Source organism: Oncorhynchus kisutch, linkage group LG12 (assembly GCF_002021735.2).
Source record: "Oncorhynchus kisutch isolate 150728-3 linkage group LG12, Okis_V2, whole genome shotgun sequence".
NCBI lineage: Eukaryota > Metazoa > Chordata > Actinopteri > Salmoniformes > Salmonidae > Oncorhynchus > Oncorhynchus kisutch.
The window spans coordinates 1658717-1681311 of NC_034185.2; the positions used below are offsets into that span (position 1 = coordinate 1658717).

Here is a 22595-nt window from a genome sequence, read left to right on the forward strand (position 1 = left end):
ACGAGGTAGCTAATTAAGGTAACATGTAGGTAGGGGTAAAGAGACTAGACAATCAGGATAGATAATAAACAATGTATGTTGTTGTCACGCCCTGACCTTAGAGATCCTTTATTCTCTATCTTGGTTATTCTCTACCTGCTCTTCCTAGGACATAGACTGACCAGGTGAATCCAGGTGGAATCTGTGATCTCTTATTGATGTCACTTGTTAAATCAACTTCAATCAGTGTAGATGAAGGGGAGGAGACGGGTTAAAGAAGGATTTTTAAGTCTTGAGACATGGATTGAGGTCATCTACCATTCTGCTGTGCCACACGTGAGAGTAAAGTCCGTTTTTTGTCTGTAACTGTCACGTTCTGACCTTAGTTCCTTTGTTATGTCTGTGTGTTAGTTTGGTCAGGGCGTGAGTTGGGGTGGGTAGTCTATGTTCTTTGTTATGTCTTTGTGTTAGTTTGGTCAGGGCGTGAGTTGGGGTGGGTAGTCTATGTTCTTTGTTATGTCTTTGTGTTAGGTTGGTCAGGGCGTGAGTTGGGGTGGGTAGTCTATGTTCTTTGTTATGTCTTTGTGTTAGGTTGGTCAGGGTGTGAGTTGGGGTGGGTAGTCTATGTTCTTTGTTATGTCTGTGTGTTAGTTTGGTCAGGGCGTGAGTTGGGGTGGGTAGTCTATGTTCTTTGTTATGTCTGTGTGTTAGGTTGGTCAGGGCATGAGTTGGGGTGGGTAATCTATGTTCTTTGTTATGTCTGTGTGTTAGTTTGGTCAGGGCGTGAGTTGGGGTGGGTAGTCTATGTTCTTTGTTATGTCTTTGTGTTAGTTTGGTCAGGGCGTGAGTTGGGGTGGGTAGTCTATGTTCTTTGTGTTAGTTTGGTCAGGGTGTGAGTTGGGTAGTCTATGTTCTTTGTTATGTCTGTGTGTTAGTTTGGTCAGGGCGTGAGTTGGGGTGGGTAGTCTATGTTCTTTGTTATGTCTTTGTGTTAGTTTGGTCAGGGCGTGAGTTGGGGTGGGTAATCTATGTTCTTTGTTATGTCTTTGTGTTAGTTTGGTCAGGGCGTGAGTTGGGGTGGGTAATCTATGTTCTTTGTTATGTCTGTGTGTTAGTTTGGTCAGGGCGTGAGTTGGGGTGGGTAGTCTATGTTCTTTGTTATGTCTTTGTGTTAGTTTGGTCAGGGCGTGAGTTGGGGTGGGTAGTCTATGTTCTTTGTTATGTCTTTGTGTTAGTTTGGTCAGGGCGTGAGTTGGGGTGGGTAATCTATGTTCTTTGTTATGTCTTTGTGTTAGTTTGGTCAGGGCGTGAGTTGGGGTGGGTAGTCTATGTTATTTTTTCTATGTTGTATTTCTGTGTTTGGCCTGGTATGGTTCTCAATCAAAGGCAGCTGTCGATCGTTGTCTCTGACTGAGAATCATACTTAGGCAGCCTGTTTTCCCTTTTTTGGTTGTGGGTGGTTGTTTTCTGTTTTGTGCGTATTCAGAACTGTTTCGTTCTCGCTCGTTATTATTTTTGTCATTTCAGTGTTCAGTTTATTTTGTTTATTGAAATGAACACTTACCACGCTGCACCTTGGTCATCTTCTCCTTCTCCAGACGAAAAGCGTTACAGTAATGTATTTTCCGTTATGTGTCGGACCCCAGTAAGACTGTCTCCATTAGCGTCGGGTAATAGGGATCCTAATCAAATCAGATCCTCATCCTGAATCAAAAGATTGGCTGGTCCTCATTAAAGTAGAACACTTCATTACTCTCTTTTAGTTTTACAAAGCTGTACTACACAAGCTTCTTCTGATCTAATTTGAGAGAGGCACCAAACCCGTTCCCAGGGATGGGTCACTCTCCAGGTTCCACTAGTCTGTACCGATGCAGGTCAATCCACTTTCAGTTTTACTGCCCAATATCCTACACAACTCCCTACATCATGACTCTCTGGTGCCTCCAGGGCAGTTTAGGACTAATGTTGAATGAATTCTATGAGAAATGCAACTGTTTGGATTGAATGTAATTAATTCTATTATTAGAATTGTAATTATTAGAATTGTAATTAATTCTATTTGTAATTAATATTTGAATGTCATTTGTAGTTTATTTTATTTGTGTAGATCATTTTGAATGTGTTGTATTGATGTCCTCAGGGTAACATTGTAAATGAGATCCTGGTCTCAGTGGGTTCCCCTGAATAAATACAAGTTCAATTAATACAAAAAAATATAGAATATATTGGCTTACACTATTGTAGAGTTTCTGCACCTAAATATAAACAGTACCTGCATATAACATGAGTACCTATATCTGTCAAAGTCAAGCAAATCCAGATAAGCCAACCACTATCTTGTGGCTGAAATAAATGTCACAGGAGGAGGAGACTCCCTGACATGTACCTGAGGAGGAGGAGGAGGTGACTCCCTGACAAACTGACATGTACCTGAGGAGGAGGAGGAGGTGACTCCCTGACAAACTGACATGTACCTGAGGAGGAGGAGGAGGAGGTGACTCCCTGACAAACGGACATGTACCTGAGGAGGTGACTCCCATCTGTGGTATGAGCTGTTGGTCTCTGCAGCTCTCCCGTCCGGGTACGAGGCGTTGGTATGGAGGAGGGTGGGGGTTCCCGTCCACGTCCACCAAGAAGGGAGGGGGCATGAGGTGTGGTGCCTGCTGGGTCTGCTCGTCCAACACGTAGTTATTAACATCGCGGATCAACGGGCGGTAGTCAGTATGGAAAAACATCTGATCTGCTATCTGAGGGAGGGAAAGATTTGGTTTATAGTGTAGATTTGTTGAGTAGTTTTACAACAAGGTTGCAGACTACTATACTAATAGTAGAAGCAGTATAGTATCATAGTAGTATTGCAGTAGTATAGCAGTAGTATAGCAGTAGCAGTTGTAGAAGTAGCATATTATTGTAGTAGTATAGTAGTAATAGATGTAACATAATACCGTAATTGTATAGTAACAGTATCATAATAGTATAGTATCATAGTAGTAGTAGTGCTAGTAGTAGCAGAACCATTGTAGTAGTAGTATTAGTAGTAGCAGTAGTAGTAGTAGTAGTAGTAGTAGCAGTAGTAGTGCTAGTAGTAGTTATAGTAGTAGTGGTAGTAGTAGTAGTGCTAGTAGTAGTGCTAGTAGTAGTAGTAGTAGTAGTAGCAGTAGTAGTAGTATTGGTAGTAGTAGTAGTAGTAGTAGCAGTAGTAGTATTAGTAGTAGCAGTAGTATTAGTATTAGTAGTAGTAGTAGTAGTAGTAGTAGTAGTCGTAGTAGTAGTATCATTAGTAGTATTAGTAGTTACAGTAGTATTGGTAGTAGTAGTAGTAGTGGTAGTAGTCGTAGTAGTAGTGCTAGTAGTAGTAGTATTAGTAGTAGCAGTGCTATTAGTAGTAGTATTAGTAGTAGTAGTAGCAGTAGTATTAGTAGTAGTAGTAGCAGTAGTAGTAGTAGTAGTAGCAGTAGTAGTAGTAGTAGCAGCAGTAGTAGTAGTAGTAGTAGTAGTAGTAGTAGTAGTAGCGCTAGTAGTAAATATTATTATTATTAGTAGTAGTAGAGTACCTTGGGGGTCATAGTAGTTGTAGTATAGTAGTAGTAGTATAGCATCATAGTAGCCATAATAGTAGTAGTCATAGTAATATTGTAGAATAGTGGTAGAATTAACATATCACAGTAGTAGTATAGTATCAAGGCAGTAGTAGTAATAGTAGTAGTAGTATAGTATTGTAGTAGTAGTAGTAAAATATCGTAGTAGTAGTAGTAGTATAGTACAGTAGTCATAGAAGTAGTATAGTAGTAGTTGTATAGTATTGTAGTAGACGTAGCAGTAATAGCAGTGGTATTATAGTACAGTAGCAATACTAGTAGTAGTAGTAGAACAGTATTGTAGTAGTTGTATCATAGTATAGTATCATAGTAGTAGTGCAGTATCATAGTAGTTTAAGAAGTATAGTGCCGTAGCAGTAGTAGTAATAGTGTAGTAGAAGTAGTATAGTATTGTAGTAGTAGCATAGTACCGTAGTAGTAGTAGTAGAAGTAGAGTATAGTAGTACTATAGTATCATAGTAGTTGTAGTAGTACAGTATCATAGCAGTAGAAGTATTAGTAGTATGGTATCTTAATAGTCGTAGTAGTAGTACAACATTGTAGTAGTAGTAAATTATCATAGTAGTATGACAGTAGTAGCAGTAAAAACAGTATAATATCATAGCAGTAGTATTAGTGTATTATTGTACAAGTAGTTGCACTAGTAGTAGTATAGTAGCATAGTAGTAGTACAAGTAACATAGTATTATAGTAGTAGTAGTAGTATGGTATCGCAGTAGTCATAGGAGTTGTAGTATAGTAGTAGCAGCAGTATGGTATCGCAGTAGTAATATTAATATCATAGCATATTAGTAGTAGTAGTAGTAGTAGTAGAGTATCACAGTAGTAGTGGAAGTAGTGGTATAGTATCAAATTAGTAGTGGTAGTAGTAGAACTGGTATTGTATTGTAGTAGATGTAGCCGTAGTAGTAGTATTGTAGTACAGTAGCAAGAGTAGAAATTGTATAGTAGTAGTGGTAGTAGTATAGTATCATAGTACCATAGTAGTATAGTATAATAGTAGTAGTGCAGTATTGTAATAGTAAAAGTAGTATAGTAGCATAGTAGTCGAAGTAGTATAGTATCAGAGTAGCAGTTGAAGTAGTGTCAGTAGTATAGTATTGTAGTAGTAGTAGTAGTGCAGTAGTAGTGGTAGTAATAGCATCATAGTAGTATAGTATCATAGTAGCAGTAGTAGTAGCAGAGTATCGTAGCAGTAGACATATTAGTAGCATAGTATCGTAATAGTCACAGTAGTAGTACAGTATCGTAGAAGTAGTATGGTGTAGTAGTAGTAATAGTAGAGCATAGTGTAGTAGTACTATCATAATATAGGATTAGTAGTGCTACTGGTAGTAATAGTAGTAGTAGTAGCAGTATTATAATATAGTAGTAATATTAGTAGTAGTAGTGGTAAAGTAATGTAGTAGTAGTAGTAGTAGTAGTAGTAGTAGTAGTAGCAGTAGTGTAGTATAGTAGCAGTAGTAGTAGCAGCAGCAGTAGTGGTAATAGTAGTAGTGGTATAGTAGTATAGTAGGAGTATAGCAATAGCAGTATAGTAGTAGTATAGTAGTAAAATTGTAATATAGGAGTAGTAGCTCTAGTTAGTAGTTCTAGCAGTATTGTAGTAGTAGTAGTAGTAGTAGTAGAAGTAGTATTTTAGTAGTAGTAGTGTTATAGTATTGTAGTAGTAGTAGAAGTAGTATTATAGTAGAAGTAGTGTTATAGTATTGTAGTTGTAATATAGTATAGGAGTAGTAGGTCTAGTTAGTAGTTCTAGCAGTATTGTAGTAGTAGTAGTAGTAGTAGTGTTGTAGTATTGTAGTAGTAGTAGAAGTAGTATTATAGTAGTAGTAGTAGTGTTATAGTATTGTAGTAGTAATATAGTATAGGAGTAGTAGTTCTAGTTAGTAGTTCTAGCAGTATTGTAGTAGTAGCAGAATAAGTAGTATTATAGTAGTAGTAGTGTTATAGTATTGTAGTAGTAATATAGTATAGGAGTAGAAGTTCTAGTTAGTAGTTCAAACAGTATTGTAGTAGTAGTAGTGTTATAGTATCGTAGTAGTAATATAGCATAGGAGTAGTATTATAGTAGTAGTGGTAGTAGTAGTGTTATAGTATTATAGTAGTAATATAGTATAGGAGTAGTAATGGTGTAGTATTGTAGTAGTAATATAGTATAGGATTAGTATTATAGTATTGTAGTAGTAATATAGTATAGGAGTAGTGTTATAGTAGTAGTAGTAGTAGTAGTGTTGTAGTATTGTAGTAGTAGTAGAAGTAGTATTATAGTAGTAGTAGTAGTGTTATAGTATTGTAGTAGTAATATAGTATAGGAGTAGTAGTTCTAGTTAGTAGTTCTAGCAGTATTGTAGTAGTAGCAGAATAAGTAGTATTATAGTAGTAGTAGTGTTATAGTATTGTAGTTGTAATATAGTATAGGAGTAGTAGGTCTAGTTAGTAGTTCTAGCAGTATTGTAGTAGTAGTAGTAGTAGTAGTAGTAGTAGAAGTAGTATTATAGTAGTAGTAGTAGTAGTGTTATAGTATTGTAGTAGTAATATAGTATAGGAGTAGTAGTTCTAGTTAGTAGTTCTAGCAGTATTGTAGTAGTAGCAGAATAAGTAGTATTATAGTAGTAGTAGTGTTATAGTATTGTAGTAGTAATATAGTATAGGAGTAGAAGTTCTAGTTAGTAGTTCAAACAGTATTGTAGTAGTAGTAGTGTTATAGTATCGTAGTAGTAATATAGCATAGGAGTAGTATTATAGTAGTAGTGGTAGTAGTAGTGTTATAGTATTATAGTAGTAATATAGTATAGGAGTAGTAATGGTGTAGTATTGTAGTAGTAATATAGTATAGGATTAGTATTATAGTATTGTAGTAGTAATATAGTATAGGAGTAGTGTTATAGTAGTAGTAGTAGTAGTAGTGTTGTAGTATTGTAGTAGTAGTAGTGTTATAGTATTGTAGTAGTAATGTTATAGTATTGTAGTAGTAATATAGTATAGGAGTAGTAATATAGTAGTAGTAGTGTTATAGTATTGTAGTAGTAATATAGTATAGGAGTAGTAGACTCCTAGTGTGTACCTTGTCATACTTGCTGCTGGAACCAAAGCCGAAGATGAGCAGGTGACCATGTGAGTCTGTAGCAGCAAAGTGCTGTCCATCAGGACTACACTTACAGTCGAATACCGCCCCATGGCCTTGACCTTCAATCTGGAAAATGGGAAAATGTAGAGTAGTTACCATCGATGAATAAACACTGATCACCATTCACACTGAATAAAGAAAAGCTCCCTTTATTTTCAATGCATCTTGTGCAAAAAATAAAAAGGGTGTTACCGTGAGTTTACCCTCCACTACATCACTGGTTAGAGGGTGTTACCGTGAGTTTACCCTCCACTACATCACTGGTTAGAGGGTGTTACCGTGAGTTTACCCTCCACTACATCACTGGTTAGAGGGTGTTACCGTGAGTTTACCCTCCACTACATCACTGGTTAGAGGGTGTTACCGTGAGTTTACCCTCGACTACATCACTGGTTAGAGGGTGTTACCGTGAGTTTACCCTCCACTACATCACTGGTTAGAGGGTGTTACCGTGAGTTTACCCTCCACTACATCACTGGTTAGAGGGTGTTACAGTGAGTTTACCCTCCACTACACCACTGGTTAGAGGGTGTGCCGAGTACTCGGACAAAATAAGTATTTTAACGGATAAGGATCATTATGATTATTGTAAATGTCTGTCATCGAGAAGAAGAAAAACGAATTTTCAGACGCCAGCACGCATCTCTCTTTCACTCAAACAGTTTGAAGTGCTGCGCGCTCCAATCTACTTTTGGCTAGTTCTTCGGTCTGTGAAGAAACAAGGTATCAGTTGAGCCTGCTGCAACGATTGGATTAGAACAAAGCGCTGCTCTCATTGAAGGAACATAACGATGCTCTCTGAGTGACAGAGCTGTAATGAAGGAACATAACGATGCTCTCTGAGTGACAGAGCTGTAATGAAGGAACATAACGATGCTCTCTGAGTGACAGAGCAGTAATGAAGGAACATAACGATGCTCTCTGAGTGACAGAGCAGTAATGAAGGAACATAACGATGCTCTCTGAGTGACAGAGCAGTAATGAAGGAACATAACGATGCTCTCTGAGTGACAGAGCTGTAATGAAGGAACATAACGATGCTCTCTGAGTGACAGAGCTGTAATGAAGGAACATAACGATGCTCTCTGAGTGACAGAGCAGTAATGAAGGAACATAACGATGCTCTCTGAGTGACAGAGCAGTAATGAAGGAACATAACGATGCTCTCTGAGTGACAGAGCTGTAATGAAGGAACATAACGATGCTCTCTGAGTGACAGAGCTGTAATGAAGGAACATAACGATGCTCTCTGAGTGACAGAGCAGTAATGAAGGAACATAACGATGCTCTCTGAGTGACAGAGCTGTAATGAAGGAACATAACGATGCTCTCTGAGTGACAGAGCAGTAATGAAGGAACATAACGATGCTCTCTGAGTGACAGAGCAGTAATGACGGAACATAACGATGCTCTCTGAGTGACAGAGCTGTAATGAAGGAACATAACGATGCTCTCTGAGTGACAGAGCAGTAATGAAGGAACATAACGATGCTCTCTGAGTGACAGAGCAGTAATGAAGGAACATAACGATGCTCTCTGAGTGACAGAGCTGTAATGAAGGAACATAACGATGCTCTCTGAGTGACAGAGCAGTAATGAAGGAACATAACGATGCTCTCTGAGTGACAGAGCTGTAATGAAGGAACATAACGATGCTCTCTGAGTGACAGAGCAGTAATGAAGGAACATAACGATGCTCTCTGAGTGACAGAGCAGTAATGAAGGAACATAACGATGCTCTCTGAGTGACAGAGCAGTAATGAAGGAACATAACGATGCTCTCTGAGTGACAGAGCACTAATGAAGGAACATAACGATGCACTCTGAGTGACAGAGCACTAATGAAGGAACATAACGATGCTCTCTGAGTGACAGAGCAGTAATGAAGGAACATAACGATGCTCTCTGAGTGACAGAGCTGTAATGAAGGAACATAACGATGCTCTCTGAGTGACAGAGCAGTAATGAAGGAACATAACGATGCTCTCTGAGTGACAGAGCTGTAATGAAGGAACATAACGATGCTCTCTGAGTGACAGAGCAGTAATGAAGGAACATAACGATGCTCTCTGAGTGACAGAGCAGTAATGAAGGAACATAACGATGCTCTCTGAGTGACAGAGCAGTAATGAAGGAACATAACGATGCTCTCTGAGTGACAGAGCACTAATGAAGGAACATAACGATGCACTCTGAGTGACAGAGCACTAATGAAGGAACATAACGATGCTCTCTGAGTGACAGAGCAGTAATGAAGGAACATAACGATGCTCTCTGAGTGACAGAGCACTAATGAAGGAACATAACGATGCTCTCTGAGTGACAGAGCTGTAATGAAGGAACATAACGATGCTCTCTGAGTGACAGAGCACTAATGAAGGAACATAATGATGCTCTCTGAGTGACAGAGCAGTAATGAAGGAACATAACGATGCTCTCTGAGTGACATAGCAGTAATGAAGGAACATAACGATGCTCTCTGAGTGACAGAGCAGTAATGAAGGAACATAACGATGCTCTCTGAGTGACAGAGCAGTAATGTGACCTTGAGGTATAGGCTTCATCGATATTTAAAGTGCACTCCTGGGTTTTCCGATCCTGAGTAAGTCTGATTACAAGTATCAAGTGTGATAAAATGGATACAATTACGAATATGAGTATGACAGTATCAGCACAGCCTTACCCAGAACCATCATAAATACACACACACCCCACCTGCCCCCCTGTCTCACCATGTTGAAGTAGGATCGTATCTTGACCCCTCGGGCCAGGTCCCAGACGATGGCATTCCCATCATGCCCGGCGCTGAACAGGATGCGGGGGTCAAAGGGGTGTGGCTCCAGGACAAACACCTCGTCCTCATGACCCTGGGATCGATCAATAAATTAATCCATCAAAGTAGTGTGTGTGTGTGTGTGTGTGTGTGTGTGTGTGTGTGTGTGTGTGTGTGTGTGTGTGTGTGTGTGTGTGTGTGTGTGTGTGTGTGTGTGTGTGTGTGTGTGTGTGTAGTGGTGTAATATACTTAAGTATAAATATTTTAAAGTACTACTTAAGTCGTTTTCTGGGGTACCTGTACGTTACTATTTATGTTTTTAACAACAGAGCACATCCCTGGTCATCCCTACTGCCTCTGATCTGGAGGACTCACTAACCAGAGAACATCCCTGGTCATCCCTACTGCCTCTGATCTGGAGGACTCACTAAACAGAGAACATCCCTGGTCATCACTACTGCCTCTGATCTGGAGGACTCACTAAACAGAGAACATCCCTGGTCATCCCTACTGCCTCTGATCTGGAGGACTCACTAAACAGAGAACATCCCTGGTCATCCCTACTGCCTCTGATCTGGAGGACTCACTAAACAGAGAACATCCCTGGTCATCCCTACTGCCTCTGATCTGGAGGACTCACTAAACAGAGAACATCCCTGGTCATCCCTACTGCCTCTGATCTGAAGGACTCACTAAACAGAGAACATCCCTGGTCATCCCTACTGCCTCTGATCTGGAGGACTCACTAAACAGAGAACATCCCTGGTCATCCCTACTGCCTCTGATCTGGAGGACTCACTAAACACAAATGCTTTGTTTGTAAATGATGTCTGAGTGTTACTTGGTGTGCCGCTGGCTATTCATAAATACTTTTTTTTTTAAATAACATTTGTGCAGTCTTAATATTTGGACTTTTTTATTATTCGTACTTTTACTTTTGATACTTCAGTATATTTATAACCAAATAGTTTTAGACTGCTACTCAAGTAGTATTTTACTGGGTTTTAATTTGACTAGAGTCCTTTTCTATCGAGGTATCTTTATTTGTACTCAAGCACAAGAAGCAGCGCCCCAATTGGGTACTTTCTCCACCACTGGTAACAAGAAGCAGCGCCCCAATTGGGTACTTTCTCCACCACTGGTAACAAGAAGCAGAGCCCCAATTGGGTACTTTCTCCACCACTGGTAACAAGAAGCAGCGCCCCAATTGGGTACTTTCTCCACCACTGGTAACAAGAAGCAGAGCCCCAATTGGGTACTTTCTCCACCACTGGTAACAAGAAGCAGAGCCCCAATTGGGTACTTTCTCCACCACTGGTAACAAGAAGCAGAGCCCCAATTGGGTACTTTCTCCACCACTGGTAACAAGAAGCAGAGCCCCAATTGGGTACTTTCTCCACCACTGGTAACAAGAAGCAGAGCCCCAATTGGGTACTTTCTCCACCACTGGTAACAAGAAGCAGCGCCCCAATTGGGTACTTTCTCCACCACTGGTAACAAGAAGCAGAGCCCCAATTGGGTACTTTCTCCACCACTGGTAACAAGAAGCAGAGCCCCAATTGGGTACTTTCTCCACCACTGGTAACAAGAAGCAGAGCCCCAATTGGGTACTTTCTCCACCACTGGTAACAAGAAGCAGAGCCCCAATTGGGTACTTTCTCCACCACTGGTAACAAGAAGCAGAGCCCCAATTGGGTACTTTCTCCACCACTGGTAACAAGAAGCAGCGCCCCAATTGGGTACTTTCTCCACCACTGGTAACAAGAAGCAGCGCCCCAATTGGGTACTTTCTCCACCACTGGTAACAAGAAGCAGAGCCCCAATTGGGTACTTTCTCCACCACTGGTAACAAGAAGCAGCGCCCCAATTGGGTACTTTCTCCACCACTGGTAACAAGAAGCAGAGCCACAATTGGGTACTTTCTCCACCACTGGTAACAAGAAGCAGCGCCCCAATTGGGTACTTTCTCCACCACTGGTAACAAGAAGCAGCGCCCCAATTGGGTACTTTCTCCACCACTGGTAACAAGAAGCAGAGCCCCAATTGGGTACTTTCTCCACCACTGGTAACAAGAAGCAGCGCCCCAATTGGGTACTTTCTCCACCACTGGTAACAAGAAGCAGAGCCCCAATTGGGTACTTTCTCCACCACTGGTAACAAGAAGCAGCGCCCCAATTGGGTACTTTCTCCACCACTGGTAACAAGAAGCAGCGCCCCAATTGGGTACTTTCTCCACCACTGGTAACAAGAAGCAGCGCCCCAATTGGGTACTTTCTCCACCACTGGTAACAAGAAGCAGCGCCCCAATTGGGTACTTTCTCCACCACTGGTAACAAGAAGCAGCGCCCCAATTGGGTACTTTCTCCACCACTGGTAACAAGAAGCAGCGCCCCAATTGGGTACTTTCTCCACCACTGGTAACAAGAAGCAGCGCCCCAATTGGGTACTTTCTCCACCACTGGTAACAAGAAGCAGCGCCCCAATTGGGTACTTTCTCCACCACTGGTAACAAGAAGCAGCGCCCCAATTGGGTACTTTTTCCACCACTGGTAACAAGAAGCAGCGCCCCAATTGGGTACTTTTTCCACCACTGTGTGTGTGTTTGTACCATCAGTATGTGGATGAGGTTTCCGGTGGTGGAGTTCCAGACTTTGAGCGTCAGGTTGTTGGCAGCGGTGATGACTGTGTTGTCGTGACGATCCCAGGCTACCATGGTAACCTTCAGCTTGGTCACCTTGTCCTCCAGCGGAGGGGGATTGTACTTCCTGGTAAACAGATGACATCACAACATTAATAATTACATCACAAATCAGAGCTCTAAATTAAGGTTTTTCATTTGGTAGGACAAGTTAAAAGCACAACAAAATGTAGGCGCACCAGAAAATAAATCTATATTTTTTTATGGATTGAGATATATAGCCTTGATGAATTCCATCTACTTCTGAAAGACATGTTCTAGAAACTAATATGGAACCCTGTATAGATGGTTCAACAGCTTATTTCCACAAATGTTTTTTTAAGCAGAAATGATTTTTTGAATGGCGTTCTAAGGTTCTATGTGCTGCTTGAGGTTCGCTCCCAGGCTGTGTCACAGACGGCCGTGACAAGAGCAGCCCCATAGGGAGGGTTAGGGGAGGGTTTGGCCAGGGAGCTTTCCTTGTCCTAACGCGCTCTAGCAACTCCTTGTGGCAGGCCTGCAAGCTGACTTCTGTCAGTCAAACGGTGTTTCTCGTTGGTGAGGCTTCTGGGATAAACGAGCAATGTGTTAAGAAGCACCACGGTTTGGAGGGTCACGTTTCAGAGAACACGTCTCGATCTTCGCTTCTCGAGCCTGTTGGGGAGCGATGAGACAAGATCGTTACTAGCGATTGAATATCACCAGATTGGGGAGAAAAATGGGGCAACATTTTGAACAAAATCATTTCTAATGATTGCTTGGTACCTTCATGTACATAACATATCATGTTTCAGATTATATATATATAGTTTCCACTTTTTTATCCCCAATTTCATGAAAACAGTCTTGTCTCATCGCTGCAACTCCCCAACAGGCTCACAATCATGCGTCTTCCGAAACATGACCCGTAAACCTGCGCTTCTTAACACCCACTCACTCAACACGGAAACTAGCTGCACCAATGTGTCTGAGGAAACACTGCTCAACTGACTACCAAAATTAACCTGCTGGCGCCCGGGCCACCACAAGGAGTCATTAAAGCGCGATGACCAAAGCCCCCCCCCTACCCCACGGCCAAGCCCTCAACTAACCTGGACAATGCTGGGCCAATTGTGCGCCGCCCCATGGGACTCCCGGGTCACGGCCGGTAATGACACAGCCTGAGATCGAACCGGGGTCTGTATTGACGCCTTAAGCACCTCAAGCAGTTCCTTAGCCCGCAGCGCTAAGGAGGCCTGTTTCAGATATTTTATTCATAGATTTGATATGTGTATGACATTTTTTTTTGCAAACAGCTATTTACAGTGCCTTCCAAAAGTATTCACCCCCTTGGCGTTTTTCCTATTTTGTTACATTACAACCTGTAATTTCAATTGATTTTTATTTGATTTCATGTCACGGACATATACAAATTAATCCAAATTGGTGAAGTGAAATTTAAAAAATTACTTGTTTCAAAATCGTTGTCACATGATCTCAGTATATACACCTGTTCTGAAACGCCCCAGTCTGCAACACCACTAAGCAAGGGGCTCCACCAAGCAAACGGCACCATGAAGACCAAGGAGCTCTCCAAACAGGTCAGGGACAAAGTAGTGGAGAAGTTCAGATCAGGGTTGAGTTATAAAAAAGTATCCAAAACTTTGAACATCCCACAGAGCAGCATTAAATTCATTATTAAAAAATGGAAAGAATATGGCACCACAACAAACCTGTCAAGAGAGGGCTGCCCACCAAAACTCACAGACCAGGCAAGGAGGGTATTAATCAGAGAGGCAATAAAGAGACCAAATATAACCATGACCAAAGATAACAGCGGAGATTGGAGTATTTGTCCATAGGACCACTTTAAGCCGTACACTCCACAGAGCTGGGCTTTACGGAAGAGTGGCCAGAAAGAAAAGCCATTGCTTGAAGAAAGAAAATAAGCAAACACATTTGGTGTTCACCAAAAGGCATGTGGGAGACTCCCCAAACATATAGAAGGTACTCTGGTCTGATGAGACTAAAATTGTTCTTTTTGGCCAAGAAGGACAACGCTCTGTCTGGCGCGAACCCAACACCTCTCATCACCCAGAGAACACCATCCCCACAGTGAAGCAGGGTGGTGGCAGCATCATGCTGTGGGGGTGTTTTCATCGGCAGGGACTAGGAAACTGGGCAGAATTGAAGGAATGATGGATGGTGCTAAATACAGGGAAAATCTTGAGGGAAACCAGCATGGCTACCATAGAATTCTGCAGCGATACACCATCCCATCTGGTTTGAGCATAGTGGAACTATGACCTGATTTGACTACTTCGTGGGACTATGATTTGCGCTTAGTGAACAGGACAATGACCCAATACACCTCCAGGCTGTGTAAGGGCTATTAGACCAAGAAGGAGAGTGATAGAGTGCTGTATCAGATGATTTGGCCTCCACAGTCCCCCGACCTCAACCAAATTGAGATGGTTTGGGATGAGTTGGACCGCAGAGTGAAGGAAAAGCAGCCAACAAGTGCTCAGCATATGTCGGAACTCCCTCGAGTCTGTTGGAAAAGCATTCCTGGTTGAGAGAATGCCAAGAGTGTGCAAAGCTTTCATCAAGGCAAAAGATGGCTACTTTGAAGGATCTAAAATAAATTACATTTTTACATTTATTTAACCTTTATTTAACTAGTTAAGAACAAATTCTTATTCACAATGACGGCCTACCCCTAACACGGACGACGCTGGGCCAATTGTGCGCCGCCCTATGGGACTCCCAATCACGTCCGGTTGTGATACAGCCTGGAATCGTACCATGGTCTGTAGTGACACCTCTAGCACTGAGGTGTAGTGCCTTAGACCGCTGCGATTCCCTGTGTTACTACATGATTCTACATGTTACTACATGATTCTACATGTTACTACATGATTCTACATGTTACTACATGATTCTACATGTTACTACATGATTCTATATGTTACTACATGATTCTACATGTTACTACATGATTCTACATGTTACTACATGATTCTACATGTTACTACATGATTCTACATGTTACTACATGATTCTACATGTTACTACATGATTCTACATGTTACTACATGATTCTACATGTTACTACATGATTCTACACGATTCTACATGATTCTACACGTTACTACATGATTCTACATGTTACTACATGATTCTATATGTTACTACATGATTATATATGTTACTACATGATTATATATGTTACTACATGATTCTATATGTTACTACATGATTCTATATGTTACTACATGATTCTATATGTTACTACATGATTCCATATGTTACTACATGATTCCATATGTTACTATATGATTCTACATGTTACTACATGATTCTATATGTTACTACATGATTCTACATGATTCTACATGATTCTATATGTTACTACATGATTCTATATGTTACTACATGATTCTATATGTTACTACATGATTCTATATGTTACTACATGATTCTACATGTTACTACATGATTCTATATGTTACTACATGATGCTACATGTTACTACATGATTCTACATGTTACTACATGATTATATATGTTACTACATGATTCTACATGTTACTAAATGATTATACATGATTCTACACATTACTACATGTTGTTTCATGATTCTACATGTTACTACATGATTCTACATGTTACTACATGATTCTATATGATTCTACATGATTCTATATGATTCTACATGTTACTACATGATTCTACATGTTACTACATGATTCTATATGTTACTACATGATTCTACATATTACTACATGATTCTATATGTTACTACATGATTCTATATGTTACTACATGATTCCATATGTTACTACATGATTCTATATGTTACTACATGATTCTATATGTTACTACATGATTCCATATGTTACTACATGATTCTATATGTTACTACATGATGCTACATGTTACTACATGATTCTACATGTTACTACATTATTCTACATGTTACTACATGATTCTACATGTTACTACATGATTCTACATGTTACTACATGTTACTACATGATTCTACATATTACTACATGATTCTATATGTTACTACATGATTCTATATGTTACTACATGATTCTATATGTTACTACATGATTCTACATGTTACTACATGATTCTATATGTTACTACATGATTCTACATGATTCTACATGATTCTACATGTTACTACATGATTCTACATGATTCTACATGTTACTACATGATTCTACATGATTCTACATGTTACTACATGATTATATATGTTACTACATGATTCTACAAGTTACTACATGATTCTACATGTTACTACATGATTCTACATGTTACTACATGTTACTACATGATTCTACATGATTCTACATGTTACTACATGATTCTACATGATTCTACATGTTACTACATGATTCTACATGATTCTACATGTTACTACATGATTCTATATGTTACTACATGATTCTATATGTTACTACATGATTCTACATGTTACTACATGATTCTATATGTTACTACATGATTCTATGTGTTACTAAATGATTCTACAAGTTACTACATGATTCTATATGTTACTACATGATTCTACATGTTACTACATGATTCTACATGTTACTACATGATTCTACATGTTACTACATGATTCTATATGTTACTACATGATTCTACATGTTACTACATGATTCTACATGTTACTACATGATTCTACATGTTACTACATGATTCTACATGTTACTACATGATTCTACATGTTACTACATGATTCTACATGTTACTACATGATTCTACATGTTACTACATGATTCTACACGATTCTACATGATTCTACACGTTACTACATGATTCTACATGTTACTACATGATTCTATATGTTACTACATGATTATATATGTTACTACATGATTATATATGTTACTACATGATTCTATATGTTACTACATGATTCTATATGTTACTACATGATTCTATATGTTACTACATGATTCCATATGTTACTACATGATTCCATATGTTACTATATGATTCTACATGTTACTACATGATTCTATATGTTACTACATGATTCTACATGATTCTACATGATTCTATATGTTACTACATGATTCTATATGTTACTACATGATTCTATATGTTACTACATGATTCTATATGTTACTACATGATTCTACATGTTACTACATGATTCTATATGTTACTACATGATTCTACATGTTACTACATGATTATATATGTTACTACATGATTCTACATGTTACTAAATGATTATACATGATTCTACACATTACTACATGTTGTTTCATGATTCTACATGTTACTACATGATTCTACATGTTACTACATGATTCTATATGATTCTACATGATTCTATATGATTCTACATGTTACTACATGATTCTACATGTTACTACATGATTCTATATGTTACTACATGATTCTACATATTACTACATGATTCTATATGTTACTACATGATTCTATATGTTACTACATGATTCCATATGTTACTACATGATTCTATATGTTACTACATGATTCTATATGTTACTACATGATTCCATATGTTACTACATGATTCTATATGTTACTACATGATGCTACATGTTACTACATGATTCTACATGTTACTACATTATTCTACATGTTACTACATGATTCTACATGTTACTACATGATTCTACATGTTACTACATGTTACTACATGATTCTACATATTACTACATGATTCTATATGTTACTACATGATTCTATATGTTACTACATGATTCTATATGTTACTACATGATTCTACATGTTACTACATGATTCTATATGTTACTACATGATTCTACATGATTCTACATGATTCTACATGTTACTACATGATTCTACATGATTCTACATGTTACTACATGATTCTACATGATTCTACATGTTACTACATGATTATATATGTTACTACATGATTCTACAAGTTACTACATGATTCTACATGTTACTACATGATTCTACATGTTACTACATGTTACTACATGATTCTACATGATTCTACATGTTACTACATGATTCTACATGATTCTACATGTTACTACATGATTCTACATGATTCTACATGTTACTACATGATTCTATATGTTACTACATGATTCTATATGTTACTACATGATTCTACATGTTACTACATGATTCTATATGTTACTACATGATTCTATGTGTTACTAAATGATTCTACAAGTTACTACATGATTCTATATGTTACTACATGATTCTATATGTTACTACATGATTCTATATGTTACTACATGATTCTACAAGTTACTACATGATGCTACATGTTACTACATGATTCTACAAGTTACTACATGATTCTATATGATTCTACATGTTACTACATGATTCTACAAGTTACTACATGATTCTACATGTTACTACATGATTCTACATGTTACTACATGATTCTACAAGTTACTACATGATTCTACATGTTACTACATGATTATATATGTTACTACATGATTCTATATGTTACTACATGATTCTACAAGTTACTACATGATTCTACAAGTTACTACATGATTCTACATGTTACTACATGATTCTACATGTTACTACATGATTCTACATGTTACTACATGATTCTACATGATTCTATATTTTACTACATGATTCTACATGTTACTACATTATTCTATATGTTACTACATGATTCTATATTTTACTACATGATTATACATGTTACTACATGATTCTATATGTTACTACATGATTCTACATGTTACTACATGATTCTATATGTTACTACATGATTCTACATGTTACAACATGATTCTATATGTTACTACATGATTCTATATGTTACTACATGATTCTATATGTTACTACATGATTCTATATGTTACTACATGATTCTATATGTTACTACATGATTCCATATGTTACTACATGATTCTATATGTTACTACATGATGCTACATGTTACTACATGATTCTATATGTTACTACATGATTCTACATGTTACTACATGATTATATATGTTACTACATGATTCTACATGTTACTAAATGATTCTATATGTTACTACATGATTCTATATGTTACTACATGATTCTATATGTTACTACATGATTCTATATGTTACTACATGATTCTATATGTTACTACATGATTCTATATGTTACTACATGATTCTATATGTTACTACATGATTCTATATGTTACTACATGATTCTATATGTGTTATTTCATAGTTGTGATGTCTTCACTATTAACTATTATCATACACATGGAATGAGTGGGTGTGTACAAACTTTTGTCTAGTACAGTATAACAAATGGAGTGTGTGTGTGTAGTGTGTGTGTGTGTGTGTGTGTAGTGTGTGGTGTGTGGTGTGTGTGTGTGTGTGTGTGTGTGTGTGTGTGTGTGTGTGTGTGTGTGTGTGTGTGTGTGTGTGTGTGTGTGTGTGTGGTGTACCCTGGTAACTTGGCCTGCATGTCCAGTAGAATGCTCCTCCACTCCTGCTGATGGAGCTGCCAGATACGAGCTGTACCATCCCTGCTGCCACTCACAAACCTGCACACGCACACACAAACACACACACACACACACACACACACACACACACACACACACGAAAGCAGTGTTATACACAGTAGGCAGGTGTGGAGAGAGTCAACAGAGTAAAGATAGTAAACAGAGTCAACAGAGTCAACATAATAAACAGAGTCAACATAGTAAACAGAGTCAACATAGTAAACATAGTAAACAGAGTCAACAGAGTCAACATAGTAAACAGAGTCAACAGAGTCAACATAGTAAACAGAGTCAACATAGTAAACAGAGTCAACAGAGTCAACATAGTAAACAGAGTCAACATAGTAAACAGAGTCAACGGAGTCAACAGAGTCAATATAGTAAACAGAGTCAACATAGTAAACAGAGTCAACAGAGTCAACATCGTCAACATAGTAAACATAGTAAACAGAGTCAACATAGTAAACAGAGTCAACATAGTATGCAGAGTCAACATAGTAAACATAGTAAACAGAGTCAACAGAGTCAACATAGTATGCAGAGTCAACATAGTAACAGAGTCAACATAGTAAACAGAGTCAACATAGTATGCAGAGTCAACATAGTATGCAGAGTCAACATAGTATGCAGAGTCAACATAGTATGCAGAGTCAACATAGTATGCAGAGTCAACATAGTATGCAGAGTCAACATAGTAAACAGAGTCAACAGAGTCAACATAGTATGCAGAGTCAACATAGTAAACAGAGTCAACAGAGTCAACATAGTATGCAGAGTCAACATAGTAAACATAGTATGCAGAGTCAACATAGTTTTTAGAGTCAACATAGTCAACATAGTAAACAGAGTCAACAGAGTCAACATAGTAAACAGAGTCAACATAGTAAACAGAGTCAACATAGTAAACAGAGTCAACAGAGTCAACATAGTAAACAGAGTCAACATAATAAACAGAGTCAACAGGGTCAACATAGTAAACAGAGTCAACAGGGTCAACATAGTAAACAGAGTCAACAAAGTCAACATAGTAAACAGAGTCAACATAGTAAACAGAGTCAACATAGTAAACAGAGTCAACAGAGTCAACATAGTCAACATAGTAAACAGGGTCAACAGAGTCAACATAGTAAACAGAGTCAACAGAGTCAACATAGTAAACAGAGTCAACATAGTAAACATAGTATGCAGAGTCAACAGAGTCAACATAGTAAATAGAGTCAACATAGTAAACAGAGTCAACATAGTAAATAGAGTCAACATAGTAAACAGAGTCAACATAATAAACAGAGTCAACAGAGTCAACAGAGTCAACATAATAAACAGAGTCAACATAGTATGCAGAGTCAACATAGTAAACATAGTAAACAGAGTCAACATAGTAAACATAGTATGCAGAGTCAACATAGTATGCAGAGTCAACATAGTCAACATAGTAAACAGAGTCAACATAATAAACAGAGTCAACATAGTATGCGGAGTCAACATAGTAAACATAGTAAACAGAGTCAACAGAGTCAACATAGTCAACAGAGTCAACATAGTATGCAGAGTCAACATAGTAAACATAGTATGCAGAGTCAACATAGTATGCAGAGTCAACATAGTCAACATAGTAAACAGAGTCAACATAATAAACAGAGTCAACATAGTATGCGGAGTCAACATAGTAAACATAGTAAACAGAGTCAACAGAGTCAACATAGTCAACAGAGTCAACATAGTAAACAGAGTCAACATAGTAAACATAGTAAACAGAGTCAACATAGTAAACATAGTATGCAGAGTCAACATAGTAAATAGAGTCAACATAGTATGCGGAGTCAACATAGTAAACATAGTAAACAGAGTCAACAGAGTCAACATAGTATGCGGAGTCAACATAGTAAACATAGTAAACAGAGTCAACATAATAAACAGAGTCAACATAGTATGCGGAGTCAACATAGTAAACATAGTAAACAGAGTCAACAGAGTCAACATAGTCAACATAGTAAACAGAGTCAACATAGTAAACAGAGTCAACAGAGTCAACAGAGTCAACATAATAAACAGAGTCAACATAGTATGCAGAGTCAACATAGTAAACATAGTCAACAGAGTCAACAGAGTCAACAGAGTCAACATAGTATGCAGAGTCAACATAGTATGCAGAGTCAACATAGTAAACATAGTAAACAGAGTCAACAGAGTCAACATAGTCAACATAGTATGCAGAGTCAACATAGTAAACATAGTAAATAGAGTCAACATGGTATGCAGAGTCAACATAGTATGCAGAGTCAACATAGTAAACATAGTATGCAGAGTCAACATAGTATGCAGAGTCAACATGGTCAACATAGTATGCAGAGTCAACAGAGTCAACAGAGTCAACATAGTAAACAGAGTCAACATAGTAAACAGAGTCAACAGAGTCAACAGAGTCAACATAATAAACAGAGTCAACAGAGTCAACATAGTAAACAGAGTCAACAGTGTCAACAGAGTTAACAGAGTCAACATAGTAAACAGAGTCAACAGAGTCAACATAGTAAACAGAGTCAACATAGTAAACATAGTCAACAGAGTCGACATAGTAAACAGAGTCAACATAGTATGCAGAGTCAACATAGTAAACATAGTATGCAGAGTCAACATAGTATGCAGAGTCAACATAGTCAACATAGTATGCAGAGTCAACAGAGTCAACATAGTAAACAGAGTCAACATAGTAAACAGAGTCAACATAATAAACAGAGTCAACATAGTATGCAGAGTCAACATAATAAACAGAGTCAACAGAGTCAACATAGTAAACAGAGTCAACAGAGTCAACAGAGTCAACATAGTCAACAGAGTCAACAGTGTCAACAGAGTCAACAGAGTCAACATAGTAAACAGAGTCAACAGAGTCAACATAGTAAACAGAGTCAACATAGTAAACAGAGTCAACAGAGTAAACAGAGTCAACAGAG

At 38.3% G+C, this 22595-nt stretch overlaps 1 protein-coding gene across 3 annotated transcripts in view; it reads right to left on the bottom strand.

Annotated features, from left to right (window-relative positions):
* The window catches only part of phip (PHIP subunit of CUL4-Ring ligase complex), a 135513-nt gene that overhangs the window by 61169 nt on the left and 51749 nt on the right, over window positions 1–22595 (bottom strand). For all 3 annotated transcript variants that reach the window (XM_031836720.1, XM_031836719.1, XM_031836722.1), the window contains 5 exons: window positions 19582–19680; window positions 12090–12246; window positions 9441–9575; window positions 6646–6774; window positions 2501–2726 (listed from right to left, as the gene is read on the bottom strand). In XM_031836720.1, the coding sequence (XP_031692580.1) occupies window positions 2501–2726; window positions 6646–6774; window positions 9441–9575; window positions 12090–12246; window positions 19582–19680 (746 nt within the window). The remainder of the gene's footprint in view (window positions 1–2500; window positions 2727–6645; window positions 6775–9440; window positions 9576–12089; window positions 12247–19581; window positions 19681–22595) is intronic.